The sequence below is a fragment of the Buteo buteo genome, chromosome 1 (assembly GCF_964188355.1).
Source record: "Buteo buteo chromosome 1, bButBut1.hap1.1, whole genome shotgun sequence".
In the NCBI taxonomy this organism is placed as follows: Eukaryota; Metazoa; Chordata; class Aves; order Accipitriformes; family Accipitridae; genus Buteo; species Buteo buteo.
Window position 1 is genome coordinate 60,497,261 of NC_134171.1, and position 22,815 is coordinate 60,520,075.

General features: G+C 44.3%; 1 protein-coding gene across 1 annotated transcript; it reads left to right on the top strand.

The window, feature by feature from the left end:
- The first annotated feature begins 2,012 nt into the window (after positions 1 to 2,012).
- Positions 2,013 to 20,313, top strand: FAM241A (family with sequence similarity 241 member A). Its single transcript, XM_075033031.1, has 2 exons — positions 2,013 to 2,195; positions 16,488 to 20,313. The coding sequence occupies exons 1-2, from the start codon at positions 2,097 to 2,099 to the stop codon at positions 16,731 to 16,733; spliced, it is 345 nt and encodes a 114-aa protein (XP_074889132.1). The 5' UTR covers positions 2,013 to 2,096; the 3' UTR covers positions 16,734 to 20,313.
- The last annotated feature ends 2,502 nt before the right edge of the window (positions 20,314 to 22,815 follow it).

The window sequence follows — 22,815 nt, forward strand, 5'->3', positions numbered from 1 at the left end:
CTGGCTGTTGCTCAGGGCGTGACGAGGCAGTCAAAGGCTGATAGCTGCAGTGGGGAGCAGTGCAGCTTTTTCTGGAGTACAATGAGCTTTCCTGCACTGCGGAAGCGATGGAAGAATCTTCCTCTACGGGGAGATCAACATCAAACCGGTAGGACGGCAGATAGGTGAGGAGGAAACTGTAGCACCAAACCAGCCAGCACACGTTAGAGTACTCCTGGCACAACGGTCGCTGGTCCCCGAGAGGCAGCAGGGATCAGAGGCTGTGCTGTAAAGAACAACAGTGGCCTCAGCATCAACTTTTTCTTGAAAAAATATTCTACTGCACGTTTTTGCGATCCACAAACCAGCAAAGGTTTATGGATTTAAGTGTACTAAAAAGTTCACTGAAAGGGACACCTAATCAAAGCTTTATTTAAGACCTTTTTTCCAGAGAAAGTTTACTGAATGTCAGTACTATGTGTGACACTTCATTTCTTCACAAATCACCTGAGGAGCAGAGAACCTCAGGGATGTTTTACAGACCTGCTGCTAGGCAGTCAATGTCACGCGCAGAACATACCACCACGGCCCTCGGTGGTGAAGTCCGTGGGATTTTTCCTGGTGTCCAGTACCTCCCCATGCTAGCGGGATTGCAACGGTTTATGGGCACTGTTTCAACAGCTTGATATTCCTCCAAGCCTGTCCCCATTCCTGAGAAACACTACTAACAAACGGATCATGGACCAGAACTCTGGGCAAGCAACTAGTCATCAGGGCAAACTGCTTTTGGCCAGCCTGCACCTCGGGGAGCTGCCGGGGCCAGCTGCTCCGTCAGAGGAGCTGCAGCCGAGTGCGGCAAGGCGGGCAGAGCAGTGGCCCTTTGAGAAGTGCCCCGTCCCAGCTGTCCCTGCCCTGGCCCTCAGCCCCCGCAGCCAAACCGAGGGGCCTGACAATTGGTGCGGCTTGTGTATTGTTTCGCATTTTTGAAGAACACTTGCTTGCATCTGAAGATGCGACTATACCACAACACATTGAACGTCTCTTGGCGACGGTTTTAGGTTTGCTGCAGCTATTGGCTGTTCGTTGCCCAACAATAATGACAGGAAAAGCAAAAAGCAGGCAGAATTCCCTCCGAGTAACAGTGGGACCCACTCCCAACCACCAGAAAGCCCTACGAAATTCATCTGAATGTCTGATTTCCACAGAATCCTACTGTCAACGCAACCCGTTAGCGCCTCTGGTAATTGCCCGTGGAGACAAAACTGGGCGAAGCAGACCTGCCACAATTAATGCATGAACTGCCTTCTGGTGAGGAGAAAAGACGCACAAAGGTGCCGCCAGCGGTCCCACCACGGCTCGGGAGTGCCACACGCTGAAGTCCAGCTGCCCTTTCTGCTGCGCCGGGGTGGACGGCATCGGTGACCGGCAGAAGCGAGGTCTCTCTCTGCCGGGGTACAGTGCTGCTCCACCACGGGCAGCGGGAGCCCGGCGCACCCCTGCGCCGTGGCACGTCTCCATCAACGCCGCAGTCCTCCCTACCGGCCCTCAGCTTTGCTGGATGCCGAGTCTCATCTTCTGGGTTTGCTGTTGCGTTTCCTTCCTCCTCGTGTGCGTTAGCTCGTTTTTAAGAGAGGAGGACCAGATTCAGGCCGCTTCAGAAGAGCGAGGCCGGTGTTTCCTCTTTGGGGAAGAGCAGCAAACACCGCATCTCGCACCGCCACACGCCTGCCGGTCAGGACATTCCTCCCCGGTGACACGCCAAGAGGGAGCGGTGCTAAAATTAACACCTGGCCTTTCCTGGGTTTAAATACAAGCTTGGGGGATGGGGTTGTTGGGGTTGGGTTTTCTTTTTTTTTTTTTTTAAATTGCTTTTGCTTTGCTTTTGCTTTGCTTTCGCTCTGCTTTTGCTTTTGCTCTGCTTTTGCTTTTGCTCTGCTTTCGCTCTGCCTTCCCCAGGACCAAGGCGGGGCGGGGTTCCCTTCCCCGGCCCCCCCCCCCCCGCTGCCAGGGGCCGCCCCCTCGCTCCCCGCCCTCCCGCACCCCGTGACGCTCCCCCCACGCCCCGCCAGGCGGTACCGGCGGGGGAACGTGCGGTTCTTTTCGGCCCGCAACGAGCCATGGGCTCGGCGGCGGAGCTCCTGCCGCCGCTCCTCGGGGAATGCGAGCGGGAAGCGGGGGCGGCGTTCGCACGGTACCGGCGGCGCACGGAGGAGCAGGTGGGTGTCAGCGGGGGGGGGCTGGGCCGAGGTTTTTGGGGCTACACCGGGGCGGGGGCGAGGCGCCGGGGGGCGAGGGGGGGGGGCGTCCGCCCCCCCCCCTCGCCCCCCGGCGCCTCGCCCCCGCCTTCAAGCAGGAGAAAACCGTAAACGCCTGGGGTTGTTGCCCACGCGTGGTGCTGGAGTAACCCCCAGTGGACTCGCCCGCCCCCCTCCGCGGGGCTTAGTCCGCGTGGGAGAGGGTGGGAGCGGATGCGGGAGGGCGGTAAGCGGGGTGCCGCTGCCATCCCCGGAATTCCACGGTCGTTCAGCTCTCGGCCTGTCTTTTTAAAGACTTGGCGCTTGTTCGCTCGACTGTTTCAAGCTTTCGGTCTCTTCGTTGCTCCGTGAAATCGAGTGTGTTGTAATTGGGGGGGGCGGGGGAGGGGGGGGGAACACCGAGTCGTTGTTTCGACTTGCCGGCTTTCTTCGGGGTATGCGTTTTTATGGCGTGGTGGGTGGAAGTGGGCTTTTCGCTTAGGAAAGGAAAGGAGCCGCGTACGGTTCCCTATTGTTAATTGTAAAATGGCTTTTCCACGCACTCTTTGTTTTGCAGACAGCGCTGTCCCGGTGCTCAGACAAAGGCAGTGGTCTTAATGCACCTCTGTTGACGTTTCATTTAAAGAAAAAAAAGAACACGACCTTTTTCAGATTCAGTACTTAAAAATGATCCGCTCCAGATGCCTCGAGCGGTTGAGTAAGAGAAATGCACTAGCGCTGATAATTGCACAAACAGAGCTGCTAGAGTACATCCCAAAGTAATTTCCAGACAGTTTTGTTTGATTTGTTAATCGTTTCTGTTGAAAAATCTTTTAAGATGGTCGTGACCGCGCTCAACCGTAAGCGAGCCCTTTCGCAGCTAGAATAGCTTAATATTTGCAAGTATCTGGTAGTACTTGCCTGACGTTACAGCTAGGAGCGGGCCGCTTCTGAAAGACGCTGGTGCTTGAGAGTTCTCTCGGTGACCATTTCTGTAAGTCAGTGCATCTCCCTTAGCCCTTTCTCTAGAAAAATGGGGCAGAGCAGGGCCCATACCTGAATTCAGGTGAGGCCGGGTGCGCCAAGAGAGGCGCAGCAGTTGCCCTCTCTGTGTCCACAAGCCCTTCTGCAGGATATCGCAGGGGGAAGAGTCAGAAATACTCACTGGTTCTGGCTGCTGGCTTCCCTGAAAAGAGAGGTTCAAAAGTTGCGTCAGATCATCTCGGATATTGCTGCTCTGAAACCGGTTGTAACTCCTCGTTCCCCGCAGGTTGCCGCTGCGGCTCCCTCAGTGATGTGTGTGGTGGTGTGGTTTCAGGGGATGGCGCGGGCTGAAGAACTGCTTTCCAGTGTTGCCTAAACACATTTCAAAATGAAGCTGGTAAAGGTACCGCTTGGGTGGCCACAGGCACACTTGGCTGAGAAACTCTCTTCCCGCTTTTCTCAGGCACAGGGAGTGATCGCGGCCCTTTCTGACAAGTTGGGGCGTAACATCAGGATAGCAAGGCAGAAATTTTAAATAGGCCATGAGGAAGAAAGAGAAAATCCTTCCTGTTTACTGGCAATGTCGCACTGTCATAGTGTGAAGTATTTTTTCTGCATACTGAGGTGCCCGCAGCTGGACAAATAATAAACTAGATTTGGAAATAAGGAGTATCAGTTGCCTTTATTAATATACATGGAGAATGTGAATATTGTATAACAATAAAAATAATCCTAATTCGTTAAGTAAATGGGAGTATTTTATTTTTATATGTGCAGGGAATACTAAAGCTAGGTGAGGAGTTAGCGGTACATACACTTGCTGCAAACTTTGACTGTCACAGTCCCAGATTCTCTTGTTCAAAGGAAGCACAGACACATAGTTTGATTTGGAGGGGCTCCTAGGTCATCAAGCCTGATCACGTGCTGTCACTTTTTTGCTTTCATGAATGTGTCCAGATTTCTCTCAAAATAATTGCCCTCCCGCCCGGCCTCTCTGCTCGCATGGAGGGGCTGTTGCTGAACTCTGCCATTCCTGTTTCCAGGCTGGGTCCTTACCTGGAGTCCCTCATGGAGGCCTGGTGTTTTTGCTGTGTTTGCTGAGGGTGTTTGCACTGTTAACGCAACTGCAGGTCCTCAGCCTGTGTTTTCCTGTTTCTTGTTCTCTCCTGAAGTATAAATTTGTGCGCCACCTTAGTGTTACATGCGATGCAAAAGAAATGGGTCAAAATCTGCTTTGACGATGGTGTAAATTCCTAGTTCTCTCAGCTGGTGTAAAGCCAAGCCTGCGTGAGACCAAATCCTTGGGCCTTTTTTGAGAGGTTTTTTTAGGTGACACTCTGGGGCTGGTAACCTGGGTGTGATTTGTTTTTTCCCCGTTTCCTCCAACATAAACTCAGTTTGTGTAGGATCATACCTGGTAACATAATGCTAAAAGAATACCTTCCTGACAAGCAGGACCAAAATCATAATCTATACACACTTTAATATATTTTTAAAAGAGAGTACTCTGTAGGAAAGAAGTCTATTTATTTAATGCCAAACCCTCTGGCTTTAATTTTCTATTGAAGCTTATTACTATGTCAGCAAGGACATGCTTAATGAAATTACTGACAGGTACATTTTTAAAAGAATAGAAGGATATGGTACTAAATGTTATACATAGCCTTTGGAATTCATGATTGCAATAGACTGTAGAATTATGTAGTTCAGTGATTAGATTGAAAAGCTGAACTGGATGATAACGTGATTAATGTCCTTTATAAGTTTGCATGCAAAGGTGAGAATAATTGCGCTTACTTCAGTCTTCAAAGCGCTGCAGAACCTGGGTAGTTTCTTCCACCTCTTCTGTATTGCATTGCTGGTGTTCACAAGTGGTATGTGAAGGCACTGAAAGATTCAGGTGCTCCTGAAGCCACGGGAGTAGGTTGCTGCTTCACCCTACGAGTTCACAATTTTTTCCTAACTGTTGATAGTTAGACGCACAAGTTGTCCTGTATTTTCAACATTGCTAGAGTTAAGGACCTCTAATTGCCTTCCCTAACCCACTTTCTAAAATAGGTTAGCCTTTGTCATGTTACTACAGTCTAAATCTCATCAACACCTATAAATTAAATGACAAAATAAAATTAGAAAAGTGGAATGCATGCGAGTGTGTTATAATAAAAGGGGAGGCAAAAGTCCTGCATTACACTAGGGCACGAGGCGTGGTGTTAGCAGGAGACACACCACCTGGTCCATCCATAGGGACTTTGGAGCCAAGCTGTGTTACAGCAGGCAGGGCTCCTGAAAGCTGTGGCACTGTGGCTGTTTTCTGTACTGAAAATTGTCTGTCTAGGCAGTCATGGGTTTTAGTCTCTTGTAATCTTAAGTTGAAGGCAATGGCAAAATTCCCAGTTGCTTCAGCGAGGCCAGGATCTCCACCTCGCGCTGGTTTAGGATGCATAGATTCCGAAGTGCTGTCCAACAGCTAAGCTAAAAACAATGCTTCTCTTAGAAAATGTCTGAATGCAGAGTTAATATGTGATACGTGTATTTGCAAGTAGATAAATTAGCTTAGACAGTCACCTTTTCATTGATGTTGTATTATTAGTTAGAACAGCGTTTTATCTCTGTAAGTGGAATATTTTATCTTCTAATAGATGGGTTCAGATTTAGAGGAGCTATTATAAAAGGGTTTTGGTGTTTTCCATTGAGAATTATGTTGAAGAGGTATGGGTGTCTTAACGAAGTTCAAGTCCTGAACTTTTTGAGTAAGCTTCCAGTATCACTAGTATTTCTCCAGCATGGCAAGAATGAGCAGAAACAAAACTAGAGGGTAGTAGCAACAGCCTTGTGGTATCCCTCATGTAAATGTTTCATTGTTCATCGGACTGTAGGATGGATGTGTGCTGTGTTGCCTCGAACGGTATCATTCCAGTCGTAAGTCAGTAGAGGCCAAGAATGTTTTAAAGTAAGCTTGTGTGTGTGGAAACTGTGGTGCCTATCCTGGTTTTGGCTGGGATAGAGTTAATTTTCTTCCTAGTAGCTGGTATAGTACTATGTTTTGGGTTCAGTATGAGAAGAATGTTGATAACACACTGATGTTTTCAGTTGTTGCCAAGTAGTGTTTAGACTAAAGTCAAGGATTTTTCAGCTTCTCATGCCCAACCAGCAAGAAGGCTGGAGGGGCACAAGAAGTTGGGAGGGGACACAGCCAGGGCAGCTGACCCAAACTGGCCAAAGGGGTATTCCGTACCGTGTGACGTCATGTCCAGTATATAAACTGGGGGGAGTTGGCCTGGTGGGGGCTGGATCGCTGCTCGGGAACTAACTGGGCATCGTTAGTGGTGAGGAAGTGGTGAGCCATCACTTGGCTCTCTTGGGTTATATTTCACTCTCTTTTTGTTATCTTCCTTTTCATTATTATTGTTTCAATTATTGAACTGTTCTTATCTCACCCATGAGCTTTATTCCCATCCCACCCCACCAGGGTGGGAGGGAAAGGAGTGAGTGAGTGGCTGCGCGGTGCTTAGTTGCTGTCTGGGGTTAAACCATGACAGTGCCTAAGGCTAGAAATCTATTTCTAATTTATTCCACACTGAGATAATCTGAAAATTGTAGGTTTCTCCTGCTTGCAGTTGTTGGGATTTGTTTCTGAACCGAAAATAGTAATACCTGACAGGGAGGGCTTAATCACAAATGTGTTCTGGCTCTACAAATAATTTAACTCTGCTGCAGAGGTTCATAGCTACAAAATAATATGTGGTAATAACTTTCTAAAAAGTATTAGTGGGTGTTCTGAGGCTTGACAGCATTTGAAGAAAAACAACAAAAAACCCCTTCAGACGTATCTGTAGCACCTACAATTGATAGGATAGCATGCTGCTTGAATAACGTGAAGATCCCATTTTCTTAAAGAAAAAAAGTATTCTGGAGATAGAAGCGAGTAGAAATTTCTTCTCCTTAAAAGGCAAAATTAACAGCTGTTGGTTTTCAGCAAGCCAGTGCATCGATACCACGCTGAATATACGGTGGTGGATTGCAAGCCTTTTGCTGGGTCAAGCTGACCAGTTTTAGTGGGGGAACCTTGATAAACAAAATCCTATGGAAATGAAGCGTTGCAGGTGTAAGGAGAAGGTGGATTAGAAATTGGTTTTGATCTAGTCTCTATTTAAAATTGCAGCGTGGGTGGGATCAATTTACAGGGACAGTAGCAGGAGGGGAAGGAGGAGTGTAAACAGCAGCCTAAAATGGGGGAGAGAGGCAGCAGATCTTAACGGGGGCGGGGGGGGGGAGGCAGGATTCCTCTCCCTCGGACCCTCCCGTGCTGGGTTCTTGTCTGTGACACTTTCTCATCTGGTGCCGCATTAGTGGGGAAATTTACTCCTGAAATTATGGGACTCAATCACAGTTTATCGAGGGAAGCCTCTGTTGCTCTTGAAGCTGTCTCTGCTCTGCACACGCGCAAGTTCAGTATCTGGAAAAGTCTTTTCATCTCCTTAACATAAATCCGCTCCTGGTATTTCGAAGTTTGTTCCAGCAACTGTTGATTCTAAACTTGAGTTGCCATAAAAGCAGACTAAAGGGAATCCAGTGCAGTTGCTTTTCTTATGTTGTTGCTTGTTTCTATAGAAACATCTTGTTTCTATTTTGTAAATGGTGTCTGGATTCTTGCTGTGAAATGAACTTTAACCCAATCTTTGTTCTGCAATTTTTTATTTAAACTCCCTCTAAGTATGTCACTTTTATTGGTAGCTGTTTTAAAGCACTTTTGGTATTAAGAATTTTTCTAGTTTTCTTGCATTTGCCTTTTTTTCCCAGAGGAACAAGTTAAACTTATTTTTTTTCTGTCTTGTTTTTCATCTGGAAGTGAGGTATGATTTTTTTCCCCCTCATTTCCTAATCTATTAGTCTTTTCATATTTAAACATCAGATTAAAATTAGCCTAGAGAACTGAACCCTTTTTTTCTTTTCTCCAGACAGTTGAAATTAATTTTATTGTCTTAATAGTCTGTTGGCTGAGTATCAAGATCTTTTTACTGCTTACATTTACAAGGTTAAATACTGATCGTTAGTTTCATGCTAGCAAAGGACACGATGGGATACTGTTCTCTTCCTCCTGTAGTAGAAGAGGAAGAAAATCGGAAACTTTATTCCAATAAAATTATTTGCCCTTCTTGGGCAAATTTCACTTTATTTAATTAAACGTAAGAAATCCTTCTAAGTACGGGAAGGCAGGGTGAAATCCCGGTCACGTGCCAGGTGTTACTAATAAGAAAACTCTCTGGTTTGCATATGCGGAGGAGTAGGAGGCAGAAAGCCTGCGCCCGGCCGTCCCATGCGTCGCAGGGTTTTGTGCTGGTGCCCTGTGATGGGGCGAGGCTGTGGTTCGGAGAAAGAGGAGGCCACGGCCTGGAACTTGCCATTTGCCGAAACTCTTCAAAGCCGGTCCATGGGCAGTCGGTACGCTGGGCGGTCGGATGGGGCTGAGTACCAGCGAGAGTGGTTAATTCATTCCTCTGGGACTTACCTAACTATAAAATACCTGTAGCTGTGTGTTGGCTGGTACGTGTCCCTGTCTGCACCCAACAGAAGTTGGGCTCTTATTTTGGAGGGGAGGGAACTTGTGGTTTCTTCCATCCTGGTCTCTGTCATCTGCTCGCTTTCTTCTCATATTTTTCGGTAAGATTGAGCTTGAAGTATTTTCAGTTTTAGTTTGCATCCTCTAAAAAGAGATGACTTTGTGAGGTGCTCTCTTCTGAACGTTAATGTTCCGGCTTTCAAAAATACAGAAGTATTTTTCAGTTTCTCAGTTCCTAAAGTCACATCTCTGGCTTTTTTGACATTTAAGTGCCTGTGGGCTTCAGCTATCAGACACACCACCTGTTCCCTGGAGCAAAAATAACCATGACTGGAGTGAAATAGATAGTGAGCAGTTAAATACTGCAGAGGAAACAGTTTACTTGAAAAAAAGGAAAATGTGCAGGTGGGTATGTAAATGTGATATCCCTGTGTTTCTTTAATGTCTCAGATGTTGTTAAACACGTGTTTGCTACTAAACTCAAAAGAGGTTTCTTTTCTATCTAATGTGGAAGTAATTCTCTTAAATATGCCATCTCTTTTTTTCTTTCTTTTATAACTATAAATGTGACCGATTGTGATCTGAAGCATGTTACAAATAATTTGGAGACACTGCTGCTTTTCTGTGTTGGAGATGAACTTTGTGGATACCTTTTTCCCACTCCTCTTTCTCTTTGCTTTCTTTGCCTAGCAGCAGCTACTCAACTGTAAAATCACGAGGTTTTACATGGAGAGCAGTTATTTTCCCAGTCCACTGGACTCTTCTCCTCCATTGCTGGAGTTCACATTTGTGTAATGTGCCTTTTGGGCAGTTGATGTAAGAAGAGAGAAGACCGATAGACTTGTACTCCACATGGTGCTGTTGTCAAGTTGAGTGCAGGGTGGGAATTTTTCAAGTTGTCTGAGCAACAGAAGACTGTTGGGGTTTCTTCGATTCATTAGTCATGAAACATAGGAAGACGGATATTATTTGGTTTGTTTTGAAGGATCTTGTACCTTCAGAGTAGTTGAATGGATTTTATTTTCTCTTTAACAAAACATCCTGAATCTTTAGGTGGAGCAGGTCCCTTATGTTCACCCACTCCCTCCTCCCACAGAATGAAGGCTGTTGAACTTCATCCAGCTATTTCACTCAAGTCAGTGACTTAGGACTTTTTTTCCACACACGCAAGAAAGTCGCAAACCATGCAAACCATCTCAAGATCCTTAGGCTAAGTATGGAATAGTCTGGACCAAGCTGCTGCTTCAGCAGATGAAATGCCTGGAAGGCAAGACCACAACTACACCTGTTTTCCTCACGGCTAGTGCAGTGGTGAGGTTACAGGACTGAGAATCATTGCAATCGCTTCAGAGCCCTTCAGTTTGTGTTCCTCCCAGACAATTCATCCAGCCCTCTGCTGCCTTTCCTGGTGGCCCCGCAGCACCTCACCCATCACGCTAGCCTTGTGGCAGAGGGCTGTGTGATGAAGCAGGGCTGTCTTTCTTCCAGGAGGCTGGCAGGAGGCACCGGCCGCAGCTGCTGGAGCAGCTGGGGTCGCTCCTTTCAGACCTCTGTCCAAGGATGAGCCCTGGGAGACCCAAGTTCTTCTGGCAGGGTTGGCAACCCTGAGCACACAGAGATTCACCTGCACACAGATGTTGCAGTGGTTTGTCACATGTGATCTGCACGTGGCCAGCAAATCCACCACATCCAGCAAGCGTGGGGTGCCCTGAGCGTGGGCACTGGGCTCCATCTCTTGTCGAGGGAAGTGCTGCAGCAGCGGCCGTGCCCCTAAGAGAAGCTGCAGGGACTTCCAAGCAGAGCCTGTTGGCAACGCTGTGTAAGGACATCTAGTCTTTGTGTAAGGGCATCATTGATACTGTCCTTCAGTGAGCTAGCGCTGCTGATAGCAGAAAAAAGAAATGCTAAATCTGTGCTTCCATGCTGTTTTGATGAGCCACAGGAGAACAGCTTTCGAAGCATGTTGGGTAGGTTCGTGTCCCCTTTGGATCCATTTGTGTTCTGCATCCTCTGAGGGCTTGGCGAAGTTACTTGGTGTGATCTGCAAACAGTCAGGGGCAGGAACTTTGTGCTCCCAGCGATTTGGAGGGAAAAGACCTTGAGCTAGCTGCATTATACTTAGGAGGTGCAGACAGGGATCAGCCTTAAATGACTGTGAAAAGTTCAGTGCTAACTTTATCCTTCTCTCCTAGTGAGTAGCGTATGAATCATTGCAAAGGTGGATTCTTTGCAGGGGGGTATGTTCTGATGGGCTCTCCTGTTTCTCTGCATGGTCAAAACACCCTTAATGGGAAGGGGGTAAGCAAGAAAAAGTTCCTGCTGTCAGACCAGTGTGGAGCGGCCTCTGCTTGTGACTTACCATGTGCTTTCCTGAATTTAGGCAACAGTGAGTTTGAGTGTGGAAGTTTGCCATAACCAAGGGTAGTCAGTGGTCAGAACACACGTAATTTTGCGTGTTATGTTGATGACAAACATAATTGGTGAAGCCACAGCCGGATGTTTGTTGGGTTTAGTATGCTGAGTTGACTTTACCTTCTCTGTTGTTTCAACGCTAGTCCAGGAAAACATTCAATTACACAGGAGATTTTTTGTCAGAAGCATTTCAGGGATGTAGGAATACTAGCTGTGGTGGAAGTGGACAGAACTTGAGCTTAGTATCTCCTCTGCAACCTCCTCGGAGACTTTAATTCTGAAAAAGGTCCTTTTATGGCATCCTGCATCTGAGAGGGCACGTCATGGTTCTCCTTAAAGCATCCAAGCCCCTAAGCCCTTTGGTCATAACAGCTGGGTAAATTTCGTTACAGTTTCCGTAGTAAAGTTCTTCAGAGTGTGGATCTTCAAGTTCTGACTTTCTGCCAGTAAACAGTGGGAGACAGCAGACAACAGCTTTGCTGATGCAAATGTGCCAGTTTGAATAGGGAGGGAAATTTTATAATACTAAACATCTGAAAAGACAAGAGAAAACTGGGTGCTTGGTGGGAACCCTCAGGTACTTCAGTAGGCTTGCAAAGAACATTGTTTGTGCATACGTGCTGAGCAACAGCACAGATCAGACACTTCCCTTTCTGTTCTATATGATAACTCCATTTTTAATTTTAAATAATTTAAAGTAAAAAAATAGAAACCAAATATGAAAAGGAGTATGGAGTACTGTGTCCAGCTCTGGAGCCCCCAGCACAGGAAAGACTCGGACCTGTTGGAGTGGGTCCAGAGGAGGGCCGTGAAGATGATCAGCGGGATGGAACACCTCTCCTGTGAGGGAAAGCCGAGAGAGTTGGGGTTGTTCAGCCTGGAGAAGAGAAGGCTCTGGGGAGACCTTATTGCAGCCTTTCACAGCTTAAAGGGGGAGTATAAGAAAGATGGGGACAGGCTTTTCAGCAGGGCCTGTTGCAGTAAGACAGCAGGTAACGGTTTTAAACTAAAAGAGGGTAGATTCAGACTAGATGTAAGGAAGAAGTTTTTTACAATGAAGGTGGTGAAACACTGGAACAGGTTGCCCAGAGAGGTGGCAGATGCCCCATCCGTGGAAACGTTCAAGGTCAGGCTGGACGGGGCTCTGAGCAACCTGATCTAGTTGAAGGTGTCCCTGCTTACTGCAGGGGGGTTGGACTAGATGATCTTTAAAGGTCCCTTCCAACCCAAACTATTCTGTGATTCTATGAAATATTTTTAAATGACAAAAAAAATTATTACACTATATGAAAGCATTTAAGGAATATAAAATGAAAAGGCAATTGAGGCAATGAAGCCATGCACTGTGGTTGTATGTTTGTATAAAGGAATCTGCTAGTGTAATTTGCTCTGAGGGTGTTGATGATGCCAGTATGTCTAAAATAAAATCACTTAGATGTAAAATTAATTTAAATTACAGTAACGAGTAATTCATTACAGCAATTTGATAAGAAACCTTAGGTTAGGAAATAAATTCAATCAGCATTTCTAATATATTCTTTTTTAGCTTCATTCACACAGGAAAGTCCCATTCTCCTTTCGCCTTCAGGAATAATCCCGTATGTCTGTATCTGGTGAGTGTCTTTCAGCCAGTTCGAGGAAGGAGGGGAGGGAAGCTGGGGAGACAGTACTGCTGTTCCTCCCTTTTCAGGAGACATTTTGGGCATCCATCTATATCCATCTAGTTCTCTGGCGGCACTTCTGCTCCCCAAGCCCCTCTGAACTTCTTCATCACTCCTGTCTTTCAAAGGGTGAGGATAGGCAAACAAATTACTGGAGATGAAGTAGACAGACCTCTCTTAGGTTCCCTCCTGCATTGAGGCAGATGAAGTCTGGGGGTGCCGCCTGCATAGCGCATGTTAGCTATGAGGAGAAGAGCTGCTGTAAAGGCCTTGAAAGCACGCTTTCTCTGGGGCTAGTGCAGGTAAAGAAATTCCCTCTGCTCTCTCTTGATACACAAAAAATTCTTAAAAGTTACAAAACCAAGGCAGTGGCATTGATTTTTAAAACTACCAACTTTGAAACAGAAACTTCTTTTGCTTTTAAATGAGGAAGCTCTGTTTTGTTGGAGGCAGGGGCCGCTCAGGATGGGTACATTCCTCTTTCCGCATTTTTCTGTTATGGTAGTGTCTGACCAGCTTCAGGCTAATTCAGCAAGGTTTATTATGAAAACAGTTCTATGGAAATTAAGGGTCAGCAGGGAACTGTGTGCTTGGTGAAGACAGACAATTTCTAAAAACATTTAGAAAAGTACTTTTTCTGGGGAAAAAAAAGTATTTTGTTCTAAGGATACGGTTTGAGAGCTACTGGCACAGATGCGGGACTGTACACTGTTCTGCTATCGCCCTGAAAATTAGTGAGAGAACTTCTAGCTGCAATGTTAAAGCTTATTTAATTTTTTTTAGCAATTCGGAGTATTGTAACATTACTGCTGTTTGTCCTAATGGTACTATTTTAGCTACACCTCTGAAGAAACATATTTGTCCAGCATGTGAGATATTATGCAATAGTAAAGAAAAATGTCATGTGTGTTTTATGGCTGATCATCTGTTTTACGCTTCACTTGTTTTTTGCTGAGTTGCCTGAAGCAAGATGTACTCAGCCTGAATTAACTGAAGCAGACTTTGAAATCTTGAGAATTTCCATGATCATTCTGAAAGGTTTTGTAAGCTCTTGAAAATATTTGGAAAAATAACTTGACGCTTGTTTTGTAATTACATACTTGTCAGTCTCCATGCCTAGAAGCTTTGCATAATCACTTTAGGATTTCGTGAATCTAACCTTGTTTGAGAAGGAGAGGGTGAGATAACGTCTTGCTTTAAAAAAAATAAAAAAGACCTGGGCAGCCTAAGTAAGGTGGTATTTACTCTGTAACCTGCTTAAGAGACTCTGTGCAACTTCTTGCTGTTATCTTATCAAAGCAGAGTGGGGCTGCTCGGGAAATCCCGTGTCTTACAGCTGCCTCATACCAGGAGAGACGTCGTCAGCGTGGACAGGTACAGTTAATCGTGTTTAGCTGGGCCGGTGAGACGGAGCTGGTGGACACGTGCCTGCTGGCGGTCTCCTTGCCAGCACTGCACTCTGCTTGCTCTGTGCAAAGGCTTCCAGGACGTTGCTGAGTACCATTAATAATCCAGAGGCAAAGAAGTGATTCGTTCGTTTTCCCTCTCCTAGTTGCACTGGCCGCTGGCTCAAAGCCTAAGCTACTTTGCTAGAAAATACAGTGATTTCTCCTGCACACATTGCCTGTTTCTCTCAGAAGTGGTCTCCGCGCTGCTTGATGTGAGCTGCGCGCTGAGCCCCTCCGCCGTTATCCTGTAGGCACGTGTTCCCTGGGGTCTCTGCATGCAGGGAGCAAGCAAACACATCTACCCTTCCCAGCACATCCTTTCTCTTTTCCCTAATCGTTGTGATCAATATACCACTTAGGCTAATAGTTTGTTTGTCTCCCTGTGCTCTGTGGGAGCTGAGGGATGAGCGTTTCCGTAATAACACTGTGTCCCCGGGGTGGCAAGGCCCCTGCCCTGCCGAGTCTGCGGGAGCTCACAAGAGGCTCTGCCCTTCTTGAGGAGACTAGTCTGGAAACGCTGGAATTAATGAGGCATCAACATTCATCTGAATTAAATAAAGCACAGCTAAAGCCAAAATGCTGAAAATTGGGGTTTCCATATCCAGTGAGGGGGAGAAAACAACCTGGGCCTGAGAAGCAGGCGGAAAAGAGGCAAGGCGGGGCCTGTCAGCACGGAACCTCCAGTACTGCAGTTCTCCACAGTCAGGCTCCTGTGTAGGCCACAGAAAAACTGAACACAATATTCGTTACTGTTTAGGCTTCTTGCACCCCTCCCTTCCTGGGATTCAGTGCTGAAGCTTAAACCAAAATCTTTATGAATAAGCAAATAAAAAAAATACGCAAGCACACACAGCTGAGGGACCGTAGGGGTTTTGTTGGGGTTTTTTTCAGTAGCGGCTGTGGTGCTTTACCCAACCCTCATTCAGTTAGAAGGTTCTGCATCGTGACCTAAAGTCTGGCCTAGAAAAAATATACGAGCTTCCTTTGGTCTTTGCTGGATGTTTTTTCCATAGGAATGGGAGTTCACTTTATTACTTGCTCTCTAATGAAGAGCCTGGCACTGCTGTGGGAGGGAATGTCTGTTTCCCCACCGAGACCGTGCTGTATAACCAGGGACATAGAATAGCTTTCATCCTTGAATTAAGGACTAAAGATACATGTTTGCTTTGAATCCAGGAGTAGACTAATTGCACATAGAGTTTGCAGGCAATTTGTTGGACCTATTGATCAGTTGACTGAAATATTGATGAGTACCTGCCGCATGTGTTTTCGTTGTTGCCTAATGGAAGGATTAGAAAACTCATGTTCATCATCTTGAAAGCATGTTCTCCCTGTCGTACCCAAACACAAGGCAATAAGGTTTTGTGCAAAGGATCTCTGGACACTGGGGAAGGAGAGATGGGATTTCAAGCTCTAATCTAGTTACAGTTTACATGTTGAAACAATAACATGTTTTCTGCAGTGATATTTAAATATGGCATCTTCATCTAAAGATGTGCTTCTGCCTTCCTATGCATTTGCCCCGTCATTTTTCTTTTGGGGAAAAGTACAGAACTTGTTTCCCCTACCCTTTGCTTCTTTGTACCACCACTTTGCATCTGTGCGGTCCTTGGGTCTGTCTGCATTTGCCTGACTTTCACAGCTTTCTATGCCAATGTGGGGATGGATGTTTGCCTTCTTCCCAGTCAAATCCAGTGCCCTTCTTTCAGTGGTGATAGCAGCCCTTCAGTTCCCTTTGCTTTGGTGTGAAATAGTTCATGCTTAATAGTTTTGTATTGTTCTTGTGGTTCTGAAGATACTCTGGAAATAATTTACAACAAATCTACTTCAGTCAAATCCCCTCCCTGAAATTACAAGCATCTAATTCCATTTTGGTTGCCCTGACATCCACGTTGCACAGACAGGTAAGATGTATGACCTACAGGAGAGCTTTACCCCTCTAGAGTGGCATTCGGAGGGGCTACAGGCTGTCATATGTTTGTAATATCACTTCAGATGCCCCAAGTCTGGACAAGTGAGTGTCATCCTTAACGTTGTACTGAAGTCACAAGCTACATAACACTTTCAATTTCTTGATTTAAGGAGTAGCTTTATACCACGTATATCTTACTTTTACACTTTTGAATAGAAACAGCTGAGACTCGTTCAGAATCACAGTAATAAGAATTGATTGTACAACATATTTCCTAATTTTGTCTTCTGTCCACAGGTCCAGCAAGAACCAAGAAACCACACCACAGAACCTGTAATAGATGACTATAAAAAGATGGGGACTCTCTTTGGTGAACTGAACAAAAGCCTTATCAGAATAGGCTTCACAAGGATGTACTTTGGAGAACGGATAGTAGAACCTGTAATAATTATATTCTTCTGGCTGATGCTCTGGTTTCTTGGCCTACAAGCTCTTGGACTGGTTGCTGTTCTGTGCCTTGTCATTATTTATGTACAACAGTAAAATTTTATAGATGCTGTTCAAATTATGTATTTCAACACTGTCACTATGTCAGTGGATTTATGTGTTTAGGTAAATGGGTGGCATATCAAAAGCTGCAATGCTTCGAATTGCATTTCACTGAACTTCCAACATTTGGGGTGAGGGGTGCTAAAATTATGCTTATTAAGCAAAGTCAGCAGTGCCCTACTACATCTTTGAAGGGCAAAAAAGGAGATGTTTGAAATATAATGATGTCCAATGTACTGTTCTCAGCACTCTTGGGGCCTTAGTCCAAGGATTGGCTTTTTGTTCCCCTCCCCCAGTGTTCTTGCTTTGTATAGTGAAAATTTCTTGTCTGGTTATAAGAGAACACTTCATGTGAGTGTCCTCTTTCACTGTTGGGGGGGGCTTGTGTACTGTTTGTTCCCTGAATCTGCATAATTTGCTAGGTTTTTGCTGAAAAGCTAAATCTGCACAAGGGAGGTTTGCTAACAAACCTACAATGGCAAACATTCATAAGGTGAATACAACTTCCCAACACAAAAGCACCTTTGGTTAGTTTAGTTTATAGCAAGCTTTCCCCCAGGAAACAAGCTATGCCAGCAAAATGCTTTTATACTAATACTAGTGACTTCACACAAGGCTTCAGCTGTTGTTTAGGAGGAATCGCAGTCCTATATTGGCCAAATGGTCTAATGTAGCTCTGCCTTGTTTTTGGAAACATACTCGGCTCCTGCTGCTATTTTTCTTTCTTTTGTTTTATATTTGCTCTTTCCCCCAGCCCTTGTTCTGAAGATAAATACTGGGATAAATATTTGGATAATTCGTGGACTTTGTAGGTAGTTACAGCTGCAGTGTTGGAGAGTTGCCATTCCAGACGGCAATGCTAGAATATTGTCTGCTTCCTCTGGGTCGTGTGTGAACCATCTGAACAACCAGATATGTATCAGACCAGATCTCTTAACGCTCCCCTAATTTGCTGCAGTGTGGACCCAATACAAGCTAGAAGCTTTGCATACATAAGCAAATCAGACCTGTTTCCTCACGCAAGGCAAGAAAGTAGTTGAAATCAGGTGGTCATTTTATTTAGTAGTCTTAACTGATTGATTTCCACGTGTGGCAACAAAAATGCATATCTATAGGTGCATATCATGCGCAACACAAATTGGAGGATAGGATATATACATTCAACAGTAGGTGCAAAATTCACTCTGGCTCCCCAGGAGCCACACCAGGGGTATATTGAATATTTCCAAGTTGAACCTGCTTGTTTAAAGCAAAACAGTAAAATGAGACAGAATCTTTACTAAATAGGCTACCAATTTCATATTTGCTGTACATTACTTTTAGTAAGAAACTTAATTGCAAAATTGACTTCATCTATGGTGGAGTGCGATTATACATTTACTGAAAGAGATATAATAGAAGATGTGAAATTTACAGAAAACTACTTAACCTTTTGCAGTGACTTTTTTCCTAAACATTTTTATACTAGCAGAGATCAACAATAGATTAGTTGAAAATGTTGTCTTATCCAGAGACTTTTGAAGTTAAGGGGAGCTTCTTTATGTTCCCAGTCCTGCAACTGGATTCTGAAGGCTGATTTTATGCCTACATGGATCATGTTGGTTGCTGGGTTCTATTTCCAGGATCCTTGGCCCCAATCTGTACAGATTTTCCTATTAGTGAAATAATTGTTATTTAGGGCAGCGAATGTGAAGGCCCAGCTCCTCTAAAGCCTCTATGTGCCTATAAACGCCATCTGTAGACATGTCTCTGTGCTTTTCTAATGGATGCGTAGTTACCTTCTGAGAAGCCAGGTCTCCTCTCCAGACCTTCAGATGACCTTGGCTGCGGATCCCAGATGCTCTGCTGGACCGGCAGGACTGCGGGCGAGTGGGACTGAGGCTCAGCTGTGTGTTTAGATGGCAGCCAGCGTTGAGTGGCACCTCGTTAAATAGTTACACTGGTGACAGGGAAATGTTTGACAACAGAAGGTGATCCTGGATACAGGGGTTTCTTATTCACAGCTGGAAGCCCCAGAGCAAACAGCAAGTACAGGCTGAACTCAGAGGCAGGAGCTCTGTACTCACAAGTGCCTAGGGGTAAACTTTGGTTTTGTTTCAAGAAACTCAGAAAGCAGAACATCTGTTTACACCTTTGCATATTTGTATAGATATAATGGTGGGTTTATGTGTATTCTTCTCTTGTATAAGGGCTGTACTACAAAAGCATCTTGTCATTTAAAAAAAAAAAAAAAATCCTTCCTTTCTTCCCACAGTCAGGTCACTGTTCAGAGGATCTCATCCATTTCCTTTTGTCCTGTCGGAAGAAGTGTTTCTGTGATATCCTTGTGGCAGTAATACTCTTGTGTAAAGACACTGTGCTGTGAGATGGCATGTAGTATTTCCTTGAAGTGGTGATTTTGTTCTGTACATAAGGAATAGGGAACAATGCAGCAAGGGTGTGACTGACAAGTTCAGTGAGGACATTGTTTATATGCATGTTACCTTTTAGTATGTGCGTAACTATGACTGTTTCACTCTTGAAGTCATTTCAGTTGTTCTTTCAATGTTCCATGTTTGTATACAGGTAGCTTTTGGAGTGTGTACAGTGAACGATTTATATGGTTTCTCTTAAGGGTAACTTAATAACATCTTGTCCTTCACAGAAGTTTTTCATTTCTATAAACCTGAAAAAACAGCCCTCCTAATGGAGTTAGGTTGACTGAAAATGAAAAAAGAAAAATAACGTATTGCATGGAAGATACCCCTCACCTGTTTGGTTTCATACATTCCATTGTATATAAGAATTTGCACTGAATCATCTGTCCTAATTTTGTGCTATTGCTATGACTTTTCCTGTCATTTGGAGGAAAGGAAAGAGCAGTCAAGGAAAAAAGGGGACTAGGACAGAATCAGACAGAAAGAGTTGGAAAATGGAATGCAGTGAAATGATGCATATGTGTGTCAAAAGAAATCTGATCGTAAAAGTGTGCCAAAAGTGAGAGGGGAATGGGTGAACAGTCCTTGCATTGTGTTCTTCCTTCCATCCATAGTTCCAAGGCAGAGGAAGCACCAAACATTCAAAGGATGTCCCTAGCTAAAAAGCAAGTGGTTAATAAAAAAAAAACCAGACAATTTCACTGTTGTCTATATAGTAAAAATTGATAATGTTATTTATATTGGTATATGTGATTATTATTGTTGATAGAACTGAAAGCACCTTTATGCATCTGTGTGTAGGACTGTATGAAGGAATTATGTCCCTTAAATCTGTGTTAAACAACAAATTATGTAATTCCTGTTGGTCAGTGTTAAAATATTGAAAGCTTTTTACATAACAGCTGTTTTTTAAAGGATGGACTCTTCAGTACTGTTTCACACCTGCCAAATGCATAAATGCTTGAACAACTGTGTACGGAGAAGAAACTCTATGTGTAGGAGAATCTTGGAGAACCCTGTTTGCACTGAAAAATCATCACATCGAAACTGTCCATATAAAAAGGAAAAATCATATTTCTTAAAAACTCTGTATTAAATGAATCCTATGGAAAGCACTTTGTTATTCTTTCTAATAAAAAGTATTGCCATCAATGGGAGCTGTGAATTCTTTGTGGTGCTTTGTTCAAGGTTACTTGACTCCTTTCAAAATTTCATGGTAGGCCCAGATGAAACGAGGCAGCGTTCAGATATCCACTGAAATCCGTTAACTTGCAGCTAGTGGAGAAATAATTGCAGTAGAAGAGCTGAATAAACTGTGTCAGGTCTCTGTGGTTGAGTATGCAGCAAGTTACGCTGAATTAAAAAAAAGTAGTAGAGATAGATGTTAACAAATAATGGCAACTTTATGGTGTAAAGTAGCTTGAATTTCACAGCATATCTATTTTGTATCCAGAGCAGCCTCTGAAGGAATCAGATGTGGTCAGAGGTGTGAAAAATCCTTTAAAGTGACAATTGCTGTGCCACAGAAAGGTCTGGGTGTTTTCATTTGTGTTTTTTTTAAATATGCATAGAACAGCATATGGTGTCTAAACAAATCCTCTTCAAACTGTTCATTCTTTTTTTTTTTTTTTTTTTTTCAGGTCAGAAGAGTGGTCATTCTGCCAGATCCAACAGACATCTAAATGTATCTGTGTTGCTCAGGCTACACAGTGAGTTAAGCAGTATAGGTTTCCTGAAAGTAGCAAAGTTGAATTTTGGTCTTTCAAACTCATACTGGTGGTTGTGCACAAATAAGTAAGGCTCACTGCTTGAATAAATTCAAGCCTTCAGGTTCTATTTCTGATAAAGTATCTTGGTCAGGCCTTTTATAGGGTGCATGCAAATTCAAGAACAACCTGGCTTTGACTCTTTGATTCTTTCTGTCCTGGGCTTTACTCTATGTTTTGGAAGTTTCTTTCTTAGCCCCTCCCCTCTGCCAGAAATGACAGCTTTATCTATCCCCTTTTTACTTTCCTCCTTTTACTCTGTAGCATTGCCTTCTCTAGGGCTGTTCTCTTAGAACAGTCTCTCTCTGTGCCAAGGGTTCAGGCTTTTTCATCATTTAGTCTTCTTAAAAGCTACCTAGGCAGAAAAATCTATTTTTAGTTGGATATTTTGTTTTACTGTGTGCCTGCTTAACACCAGAGGGGAGGAAACTAGAGGATTTTAAAAAATACATATATGCTGGGTAGTCACTTCTTTTATAGGGTGTAGGGTAAAGAATTGTTAGTAGATTGGCACCAGGATTTTGAGAATAGATGGTCAAGCAGCATGTGGCTTAGGCTTGTTTCAAGCTTACACAGGCAGGTAGACTGCTAACTTCCCCTTAACTCTTGCGAATACCTCAGTTTCTTCCAAGAATGTCTCCAAATGCATATAAAATCAATATTCCTTTTGCACTCACTCTGAAGAAACTGAGCTTTCATCAGCTGTTTTACGTAGAGGAACCAAAGGGAGATGAGAATGGGAAAGGGGAATTGGAGTTACAATAGTGTTTTTAACTTGTGTGCGAGCTTGTGGTCTTTTCAAATTTTAGTCTTGTATTATCCAGATAATGTTCTTGTCTTGTATGCAGTTGTCAGAAGTCTTTATATCAGCCCCAGCCTGTATATTTTTCCCAATTAATACAGAAGTGAAACAGCAGAGATAATATATGCTTTTTCCCCGAAGAATTTATTAAAAACAACTCCCCCTCTACCCCCAAGTGGCAGGAGGGGTTTGACAGGATAAAGCCCTTCTGATGAGAGGAGCTGCTCTTGGTGTAGCCTCAGGTGAACCGGCTCCTTCCCAAGGTACAGAAGGCTACCAGAGTGCCAGGGAAAACATCTTGCCCAGCCCCAGGCATCACTGAAATAGCAGGAGTCCAAGTGGCATGGAAGGGGAAGGAATGCTACGCCACAGTCCAAGGGATTTGATCGGACGGTGTTTGTGACAGAGCTGTTATGGAATACGGTGTCTAGGTTGGTTTTATGTTCATTAAATGTAAATTAATTAAGCCCAATTGTTTCTTGGCTTGGCCTGGCACATCACCTTGTGTTCAGAATGAACACTGCTTGCAGCAAATGTTTCTGCTTCTGGAACCTGTCTGTGTCTGCCTAGGCTTATTTTAGACATACCGTTTACTGTTAATTGCATTTTAAAGCCTTACAAGGGAAAAGCGTTCATCCTCCAGTCCTCATTTGGATGAGGGTTTAATTAATATGTGTGAGAAGGGAGCCAAATTAGTCACTGGCAAACTGTTGAGGGCTTCCTTGTAGAAGAAGAAGCTGTTAACTGATGTGCGGGTGACAAATGTACAAGAGACGTGGGTTTGCATGCTGTCCAGAATGGGTGGCGGAAAGTGACCATTTTTCTGTCCTAATTCACAAATAATTGAATTATCTGTTTTCTAATGTAGTGATCTTCCTCAAGCTAGCTGGAACATACTTCCCAGGTACAAGAGGTCTGTAGCAAAGAGATGAATTATTAGGTAAGGAAAATCCTTTGGCAACCAAAATCTTATTCTGTAAGTATCAGACACTGAGAAGTCTCTTCTTGACTTGAATGAGATTTGAGCTCTTTAGTGTTTTGGCTTGTTAATTCCTTATCTTGAACATTTTACCTGGTTATCTTTTTAAGTC